The sequence below is a fragment of the Bufo gargarizans genome, chromosome 1 (assembly GCF_014858855.1).
Source record: "Bufo gargarizans isolate SCDJY-AF-19 chromosome 1, ASM1485885v1, whole genome shotgun sequence".
Lineage (NCBI taxonomy): Eukaryota > Metazoa > Chordata > Amphibia > Anura > Bufonidae > Bufo > Bufo gargarizans.
In genome coordinates this window covers 636,212,593-636,223,152 of record NC_058080.1, presented here as the reverse complement: position 1 = coordinate 636,223,152, position 10,560 = coordinate 636,212,593, and the positions used below count along the sequence as shown (strand labels likewise).

The 10,560-nt window shown below is 41.9% G+C and overlaps 1 protein-coding gene across 1 annotated transcript; it reads right to left on the bottom strand.

Moving 5' to 3' along the window:
- Positions 1 to 1,338: 1,338 nt before the first annotated feature.
- Positions 1,339 to 4,066, bottom strand: LOC122929145 (protein ALP1-like). The gene is made up of 3 exons (XM_044282642.1): positions 3,854 to 4,066; positions 3,650 to 3,751; positions 1,339 to 2,218 (listed from the first exon to the last, which is right to left on the bottom strand). Exons 1-3 carry the CDS (start codon positions 4,060 to 4,062, stop codon positions 1,339 to 1,341), a joined length of 1,191 nt encoding a protein of 396 aa, XP_044138577.1. The 5' UTR covers positions 4,063 to 4,066.
- Between the last annotated feature and the right edge of the window lie 6,494 nt (positions 4,067 to 10,560).

Below are 10,560 nucleotides of genomic sequence, written 5' to 3'. Positions count from 1 at the left end.
AAAACCAATGCTTCCCTATGGCCCTGGTTCACACTTGAGCGTTTTACAGCGCATTCAAATGCGCTGTAAAACGCTCAACACATGAAAACCAATGCTTCCCTATGGCCCTGGTTCACACTTGAGCGTTTTACAGCGCATTCAAATGCGCTGTAAAACGCTCAACACATGAAAACCAATGCTTCCCTATGGCCCTGGTTCACACTTGAGCGTTTTACAGCGCGTTTGAACCCGCTGAAAATCACCCTACGCTGAAAAAAGTTCTTGAGCTTCTTTGGGGCGTTTTGCATAGGAACGCGCAAAGATGTTATTTTGCGCGTTTTTGACCAGAAAAATGCGCGTCCGAACGCGCGTTTGGCACATAGCAACAGTCATAAAAGGCCACACCCTAGTGATCGTCAAGTGTCTAGCCTGACCAAGATGGAGGAAGCAGGCTGTGATAGTGAGACACTGATCAGGCTTGTGCAGGCAAAACGCCGCCTATATGACATCCAAGATGCTAAGTACAAGAACAAGAGAAGCAGGCAGCAGGCATGGGAGGATATTGGAGCAAGCATCTGGCCACAGTGGAAGACATTCTCAAAAACTGTGAAAGAAGGCAAAGGTATTTACATGTGTGTTCTGAGTGTAAAAAAAACAAACTCCTTGTGTGCACTGGTGTAAAATCTCTATGTAATAGTCCAGCCCACCTCTACCTGCGGCCCTCCAGCTGTTGTCCAACTACAACTCCCAATATGCTGTGCTGCATTTTACTTGCTGTAGCCTGTTCAAGCATGCATGGAGTTTTGGAGTTTTGCTACAGCTGGAGGGCCGTAGCTTCACCATCCCTGTTCTAGTATATGGTCAGTCAATGGTTCCCCATCACCCACATTCTTGCACAATGTAGTCGGCCAGTATGCTCAATTTGCACTTGTTCCAATCTGGCAATGTATTTTAAATTCAAATGTTGGCCTACATTAGTGGTGCGGATTTGGGTTATAAAGTTGATATAGATATTGTCTACGTTAAAACATTATTGTGCTTGTGGGCTATTGCAGCACTGGCACATTATAGGATCCGTAATTCCGCCCACATAATTTTCCCTTGTTTTAATGGACGAGTATTGGGCATATAAATGGGATCCGTAATTCCGCCCACATTGTTTTCCCTTGTTAAAGGACGAGTATTGGTGGGCACTATTGGGGCTTCTACAAGGGGCACGATATAGGTGAAAAAACGGCATTGCACAAATTCACTCTCCAAATCTTTTAATTCACCCATTACAATAAACAAAGAAAATGGAATATTACGTTAAGTTAAAGAAACAATTTTTGCAGCTGCAAAAGACTAAATATTATAAAATTATATGGCTTGCATTTGCCACGGTAACTCCCCCTCTGGTGACATAAAATAAGCAGCAAAGTGATCCCGAATGGCGGCACCATGTGTGGTCCCATGCACACCGCTGCGATTCTGACTCTCCATGGAATGGCTCAACGAATCCTCAAAATTTAAGCCATCCCTTTCTCGGACTAAATTGTGAAGAGCACATGCTGCCTTCACAACCGAGATGGCGGTCTCCAATTTCAGATTTATGGGAGAGTGCAGAACTCGCCATTTGTTGGCTAAGATGCCAAATGCGCATTCCACCACCCTGCGTGCTCTTGTCAGGCGATAGTTAAAAACACGCCGCGCAATGGATAAATTACGGGTAGAGTATGGCCTCATAAGGTGCTCACCTAGACCAAATGCCTCGTCACCAACAAAAACAAAAGACATAGATGGATAAGTGGTGCCAGGCAGTGTGGTGTTTCCGGGAAGGTCAACGGCATTTCTACTGAGCATTTGACCAAAGTCAGAATGCCCAAAAACAGCAGAGTCAGAGCTTGTGCCATAGGACCCCACATCGATATAACGGAAACAATAGTTCGCATCACATACCACAAAAAGAACAAACGAAAAGTATTTTTTATAATTATAAAACTGACTGCCACTCCTCATTGGCTTCAGAACGCGGATGTGTTTTCCGTCAATTGCTCCGACACAGTTCGGGAAATTGCAGGTATTTTGAAAAGTATCCGCAATTTTCAGCCACTCCTCCTTGTTTGGTTGGCCCATCACAACAGCATGAAGGACCTGCCAAATGGCGCTGCAGGTTTCCTTCACAATCACACTGGCTGTGGATTTCCCGATCTGAAAGGTGTAGTGAAGACTGGTCAACGATTGGCCTGTAGCTAAATAGCTGAAAAAAATGTGTGAAAAACAAAAACAACAATTAATGGATGTTATTTTATTTTTATTATAGTAAACTTCCTAAAAAGCAAGTGGAAGAGCCTCAAAGATGCCTTCATTCGTCATCGACGCAAAGAGAAGGAACAGAGGAGTGGAGCTTCGCCAAGTGCACGGTCCAGCTATGTCCATGCGGAGGAAATGGCCTTTCTAATACCATGCACTGAAATCCGTAGGTGAGTCCAGGGCATAAACATGCAGGAGAGGGTGTGGTATGACATGCATTCACTTTCATATCTTGCACATACTTATGTATATTTTCATGTTCACAGCACCGATAGTAGTTGGTCGAAAAGACAACAGCAGGAGGAGGAAGAGGTCACCAGGAACAGTGAGGCCTGTGCGTCTACGGTGGCACTAAGTCCTCCTCCACCCGATCCCACCCCTACATTCCAAACACCCACACAGCCTGCCCCACCTGTCGTGGAACCCGAAAACATTCGGACTCAATGTTCAAAACGGAAAACAACCGATCGCCAGGAGGACCGGCTAATTGCATGCCTGGATGCACTTGCCCATCCAGCACCCAAACTCACTAGTGATGCACTTTTCTTACTGAGTTTGGAGGAAAAAATGCTGCTAGTTCACCGAAGTCGCATAACTGAAGCGAGGGACGCCTTAACAAGGACTCTAGACAGCTACATTACACATTATGACATCACACAGCCCAACAATGCACCACAACATCCACCACAACATCCACCACCACATCCACCACAACATCCACCACAATATCCACCACAACATCCACCACAACATCCACCACCCACTCACACATACACATCACAAACATACCCACAAACTAACATACCACACCCTAACGACACATGGCACACACAACCACAATCATCATACAGCTATCCCTCCACCAGCATGGGCACCAACACCTCCACCACCACTCAAATGCAACCTGCCCAGCAATCAGGCGGAATGAGAGAGGCCATGCGGGATAACGAACCACAATACCAAAACCTTTGAGAAGTAGCATACATAATTTGGTGCATCAGGGGTGTTCTTCCTTCATTGATATCGGAAAATTACCGAATAATTTTAAGTTAAAAATTACGAAACTTATGTTGATTGTCTTAAACACAGTTTGCGCATTTTTGGAGGAACTGTAAGATGTTATTACTTTTCCAAAATATAAAAACATTTGCAAACTTTTTGGGACTCTTATTTCGAAGAGAGTGTTTGGTATGGAAAAATGTGGGTAAACTATGTATGGTATCTATATGCCAAATGTAAAAAGCATACACATACAATACCCCCCCTCAAAAACACTTGAAACGTCACAACCACCAGTAGAAAATAACAAAAGCCACACTAATATCCAGTCAACACACAATGCAAATTCTTTATTAGGCCACAATTACAGTCTACTTACCGCAAAGTAATGATTAGTCTTTCCGCTGGTGGTATACTGTCCCGCATGAATGTGTCCTGACGTTGTAAACGGGTGCCCAACAACCCCAGGAGCTCATCAAAGCTGTTGCAAACGAAAATGGTGAGGGTTAACAATACCAAAAAACTACAACTGGTACCTTCACAATTGGAACCACACTCCTAGAACTATTGTATTTGTACAAACCTGGTGATGGACATCCGCGTGTATGAAAAAAAATTGTCTTCATGGGCCCGGAGGGTCTCGTACAGTGCCCAGAACTGTCCCCTTTCCTGTCGGTTGGCAATGACAGGATGGACCCAGAAGCGTCGCCTGCTCTCTCTCCTACGCCTCAAACGTCGGAGAAGGATTGCTGACACAATTGCCGCAATTGGTCGCCTTCTGGAGTATTCCATGGTCGCAAACAATCCACTACAATCCACTCTCTCAACACATGAAATGTATCACCTCCATTTCTCTCTCATTAGACACCTTTCATATAGACAGGCCTGTATTTTCATTGGACAACACTGCTGTCAATCACACAAACGCGCGTTCTACGCGCGTTGACTATGGACAAAAACGCGCAAAAAACGCGTGTTTTGTCGGCAATAAAACGCGCATATCAAAAACACTCAGGTCTGAACCCAGCCTGAATCTCTCTTTGGCACGAGAACCAGACTCCTGCTTGTGCTACAGTTTATAATCAAATGCACAGCATGTGATCCCGGAAGTGGTGGCCACGAGGTATCATGTTGCATCTCTGATAACCCCTCTAATTTTCATGTCTTGATTTATGGTTAAGATCCTCAAGTAGAAGGTTTAAGAATCTCCTCTTTGGTTCAGTGCCCGCTCTTGTGTTTTTTTTCGTGCATTGTCACTGTAAATTCTGCCTTCCAGCATGCAGTGTAAATAAGATACTAAGGCATACTGAAACCAGGGAAGTGACAATTCTTTCATAGAGCAGCATGTGCAGCTGAAATAACACTGCATGCTGGCGCTATGTGAACAGAGCTGATTGTTTAGGACGTCTTCAGCTAGCAGCGCAGGAAGCTGGTATCCAAACTGAGAGCTTGCCAAAAACAGCAATTCTCTGTTATGTGCCATGCCTTGTATCTACCAGGCTGAAACACAGTACAGTCAGCAAACACTGCACAGTCAGTGTAAAGCAGTATATTTAGGTCACAGCTTTTATTTTCACACCAAGTTGCTGATTTTGGTTGCACATATTATGGTTTATATCTAGTGTTTCTTCATTGTATCTGTGAAATTTTTGGTTGTTCCCAGCAGCTTTTTTTTATTGCTTTATTAGTTACATAGTAGCTGGTTCGCTGCTTGTATTTTACAAAAATATTAGTGAATTGCATAAACATCCTTAAAGGCCTTCAGCTCTGAACCCGGACATATCCCATTTTTAACCCAGGCAGCCCCTCTGATATGAGCATCAGAGCATTTCATGAATCTCCGTAGAAATGGAGAGGACAGACGGGACAGACTTTGTTAATGTGGGGCTGTGGTAATGGAGACTGGAGATCTTGACTCCTGTGCACCGTTGCAATATATAACTGTACTGCTGTCCTGAGGATAGTAATACAGTTAATGGGGAGAAGCGCTAAGTCAGTGCCCTAGAAACCAGCAATGAAATATTGCTGGATGCTAGGACAGTCTTGGTGTACCCCCTCACACTGTAGAGCATATCCACTGGGGTACATGTACAACATAGGGGCCACCTTTAGGTTTTTGTCCAGGGACACTTTAATTTCCCAGTCTGGCCCTGGGCTCCCTAGTTCACCTCCAGTACCAGGTCCTTCCTTTTGTGGTTTTACAAGCACCAAGTATGTTCAAAAAGTTGATGGTAAAAGTGACATCCTTTATAAGGACCAAGCACATTCTTCTAATGCCCTATCTAGATGACATCTTGATGGTAGCAGAAGCAGCCGAGTTTCTAGAACGCCAGATACAGACAGTCTCTGGGTTGGAATATAAGTCATAAAAAAACATATTCCTTGTAGGATTTTTTTTTTTTTTTTTTACAATTTTGAATATAGACCTTGTGAGTGAGAGGGTGTTGGATCTTTTTCTTTCTCATTTTATTTCTTTCATCTAACATCATGCAATCTGGCATCAAAATTTGGACAATTTAGAACCAGCACTCTTCATAAGGAGATCTTTCAGAAGTAGAACAGAAGAGGTACTTCCTTAGACCATCTATTTTTTTTTCTTTCCCCCAAGATCAGGCTGCCTCTGCTCTATTGGATGTAACCATTCTGAAGAGTTCCTTGGAACACTTCTTCAACAGAAAACATCATAAAGCATGCCAGCCAGCAGGGCTGGGGAGTGAATCTTGACTTTTATGTCATGAGCAATGGGAAAATCACCAGAATCAAACATCTCAAATGATAAGCAACTTCAGGCAATTTTTTTGGGCAATAAAGCATTTTGTACCTCAAATTGCAGGGAAAAATGTCAGAATTGATTCCGACAACACAGTTTCATATTTAACCCCTTCTACCTCTGAGGTTTTTTAGTTTTTGTGTTTTCGTTTGGCGCTCCCTGCATTTCTAGAGCCGTAACTTTTTTTAATTTTGTGTTCACATAGCCGTATGAGGGCTTGTTTTTTTGCGGGACAAGTTGTACTTTCTAAAGACACCATTTAATATTGCATATGAGGTCCAGATGGGGTGAAGTTGCAAAAAAAAGCTATTCCTCCACAGTTTTACAGATTTTATATTTACAATGTTCCATGTGTGATAAAACTGAGCAGTTACTTTCATTCTACAGGTCACGAATCCAGCGATACCATATATGTATAGTTTTCTTGCGTTTTGATTAAAATATTTGGGAAAAATCAGTTTTATTTTCGCCATATTTTGACCCTTATAACTTTTTTGTAATTATGTGTATGAAGCTGTATGGGGGCTCATTTTCTAAGGGGCGATCTGTACGTTTCACTTATACCATTCTGGGGTGTCTTTGACTTTTTGATAATTTTTGATAACATTTTTATGTAGAAACTGAAGCGACCAAAAATCTGCCATTTTGCCATATGGGGAAGATATTTTTATACTATGGGACTTTTCGCACATGGCGATAACCATCATGTGTATTATTATTTTTTTTTATAGTTCTTTTATTTCTGTTTTGGGGAAAGGAGGGTGATCTAAATTTTTAATTATTTTAATTTGTTTAACATTTTTACAATTTTGAAAAAGGTTTTATTTTTTACACTTTTTTTTATAGTACCCATAGGGAACTATAACAAGCAAATCATTTGATTGCTATTCTGATAGACCCCAATGCATTAGCATTGGTGTCTAGGAGAAAATTACTAGGCAAGGGCTCCATAGGAAATACTGTGCAGTAGCCTCCTGTCATTGACAAAGACAGGGGATGCTGCACACAAGCTCCGGCTCCTCCGATCCCCGGAGGAGCAGGCACCATCTTTAAAGACCCGGCCAGCGTCGTACTAGTACAGCGCTGGTCGGGAAAGAGTTAAACAATTGGGGCTAAGCCAGAATTGCTTATAAAGGGAATATGCCATCAGGAAATGCCACAGCTGGTGATATCACAGCTTATCAGCTTCCTTCTGACCTCTGCACAGGTCACAGAACATGCCTAGAAAACTCTTTCATAGAAGTCAATGGGGTCAACTCCTGTCCATTGCATCCATTGCCCATGTAGCTGCTCTAAAAAACAAGCAGTCTTAACATATTCTAGGCCTAGTGGCCAGTGTGAAAACTGCAGGGTTATATACAATTTTATGTAATATAAGTAATTTTCCCTTTAAATCTGTCATTTAAATTCTTTAGTGGAACTCCATATTTCTTACAGCTGTACATCTGAAGGGGAAGGACAACAGAGTGGCAGATTATCTGAGAAGAGTTAAGTCAATCCAAATCTTCCCTGAATATAGGGATTTTTCTTCTGATCACAAGAAAATAGGGGCATGCCGTCTATAGATTTACAGTATTTGCCACCAGAAAGTCAAGAGATTCTTCTTTCTTCGATATCATCTGATGAGCATAGACACTCTTGCTCTGTGTTGGTCAGAGGAGAAGGAGTATTCCTTCCTGCCCATTTATCTAATCCCAAGGGTGGTAAAGGAAATCAGGAAAGACAGGGAGTTGGTCATTATAGTTGACCCTTTCTGGCCAAAGAGGGCCCCAGATAGGCCATATCTATTATCTCGGGAACCAGTGTTACAACCTCAGATCCCAAATCTTCATTTGACAGCAAGGAAGCTGAAATGCTGATCTGGAAAGAAAATGTGCGCCGTTAGACCCAGTTGTTTTCACTCTCCTGGCTAGTAGTAAGCAGGTCGCTGCTAACATCTACCTAAAAATATGGAGAGCTTTCCTTAGGTATTCTGGCAATAACCTAAACTAAACTAAATCCCGTTTGACTAATGCAGGCCATACAGATTAGGTTAAGGTTGTCCAAAATAGTTGATTTTGAACACTTTGGCCGACAATCATTTGAAGAAGTAGCACAAACGATTTTTCACAATGGCTGACGGCAGACTTCTGTCTTACGAAAGTGTGATTGTTCTGGTTGGAAAGCTTTTGTCAGTTTTTGTAAAAACTCCCATGTCAGACAGTTTAGTATGGCAAAAAAAAAAACTACAAATAAACTCTCTGTCTGACAGAATCCAAGCCACCGAAAAAAGAAAGAATCCAAATGTCATAACAAAAGCAAACCATATATCAATACAAAACAGTATTTTTATTGAGTAATACATACAGTACAGACCAAAAGTTTGGACACACCTTCTCATTCAAAGAGTTTTCTTTATTTTCATGACTATGAAAATTGTAGATTCACACTGAAGGCATCAAAACTATGAATTAACACATGTGGAATTATATACATAACAAAAAAGTGTGAAACAACTGAAAATATGTAATATTCTAGGTTCTTCAAAGTAGCCACCTTTTGCTTTGATTACTGCTTTGCACACTGTTGGCATTCTCTTGATGAGCTTCAAGAGGTAGTCACCTGAAATGGTCTTCCAACAGTCTTGAAGGAGTTCCCAGAGATGCTTAGCACTTGTTGGCCCTTTTGCCTTCACTCTGCAATCCAGCTCACCCCAAACCATCTCGATTGGGTTCAGGTCCGGTGACTGTGGAGGCCAGGTCATCTGGCGCAGCGCCACATCACTCTCCTTCATGGTCAAATAGCCCTTACACAGCCTGGAGGTGTGTTTGGGGTCATTGTCCTGTTGAAAAATAAATGATGGTCCAACTAAACGCAAACCGGATGGAATAGCATGCCGCTGCAAGATGCTGTGGTAGCCATGCTGGTTCAGTATGCCTTCAATTTTGAATAAATTCCCAACAGTGTCACCAGCAAAGCACCCCCACACCATCATACCTCCTCCTTCATGCTTCACGCTGGAAACCAGGCATGAAGAGTCCATTCATTCACCTTTTCTGCGTCGCACAAAGACACGGTGGTTGGAACTCAAATTTGGACTCCTCAGACCAAAGCACAGATTTCCACTGGTCTAATGTCCATTCCTTGTGTTCTTTAGCCCAAACAAGTCTCTTCTGCTTGTTGTCTGTCCTTAGCAGTGGTTTCCTAGCAGATATTCTACCATGAAGGCCTGATTCACACAGTCTCCTCTTAACAGTTGTTCTAGAGATGTGTCTGCTGCTAGAACTCTGTGTGGCATTGACCTGGTCTCTAATCTGAGCTGCTGTTAAACCTGCGATTTCTGAGGCTGGTGACTCGGATGAACTTATCCTCCGCAGCAGAGGTGACTCTTGGTCTTCCTTTCCTGGGGCGGTCCGCACGTGAGCCAGTTTCTGTGTAGTGCTTGATGGTTTTTGTGACTGCACTTGGGGACAGTTTCAAAGTTTTCCCAATTTTTCGCACTGACTTAATTTCTTAAAGTAATGATGGCCACTCGTTTTTCTTTACTTAGTTGCTTTTTTCTTGCCATAATACAAATTCTAACAGTCTATTCAGTAGGACTATCTGCTGTGTATCCACCTGACTTCTCCACAATGCAACTGATGGTCCCAACCCCATTTATAAGGCAAGAAATCCCACTTATTAAACCTGACAGTACACACCTGTGAAGTGAAAACCATTTTAGGTGACTACCTCTGGAAGCTCATCAAGAGAATGCCAAGAGTGTGCAAAGCAGTAATCAAAGCAAAAGGTGGCTACTTTGAAGAACCTAGAATATGACATATTTTCAGTTGTTTCACACTTTTTTGTTATGTATATAATTCCACATGTGTTAATTCATAGTTTTGATGCCTTCAGTGTGAATCTACAATTTTCATAGTCATGAAAATAAAGAAAACTCTTTTAATTAGAAGGTGTGTCCAAACTTTTGGTCTGGACTGTATATAAGGGTCAGGAGAAAAATTCAAATTAAAAGGAATTGCATTAATGCAGCTTAAAATTTGAATTTTGTGAAAAGGTTCAATATTTTAGGCTCAAATTGTCACATTCTAGTCAGCTAATCAGAATCAGAATCAGCTTTATTCGGCAAACACTACACAATCGATCGTGCCCGGAATTGGGTTAGGCACAGGTACAGGCATAGTACTAGTGGTTGACAAGAGGCGGTGGGGAACACCATACCCCCTGAGCAAAGAGTACCTCAAAATTGAGACTTTGGGGTTTCATAAGCTGTAAACCATAATCATCCAAATTATAGCAAATAAAAGCTTAAAATATCTCGCTTTGCATGCAATGAGTCTATCTCATATATTAGTTTCACCTTTTAAGTTGCATTACTGAAATAAATGAACTTTTCACGATATTCAAATTTTTCGCGTTTCACCTGTATGTCTAGCAATATGATATAACAATGCCAGACATATAACTGTATTAAAATCCCTATATGAATCATGGATGGTACAGAAAATACACTAAACCTCTATTGAACAGAGATGCAAAAG

What these genes read in the sequence shown, in the direction of transcription:
- LOC122929145 (XM_044282642.1), bottom strand. Translation starts at nt 4,062, where the DNA reads ATGGAATACTCCAGAAGGCGACCAATTGCGGCAATTGTGTCAGCAATC. An exon ending in ACGCGGATGTCCATCACCAG is followed by an intron (nt 3,752 to 3,853) that starts GTTTGTACAAAT and finishes CGTTTGCAACAG; the next exon opens with CTTTGATGAGCTCCTGGGGT. An exon ending in AGACTAATCATTACTTTGCG is followed by an intron (nt 2,219 to 3,649) that starts GTAAGTAGACTG and finishes CATTTTTTTCAG; the next exon opens with CTATTTAGCTACAGGCCAAT.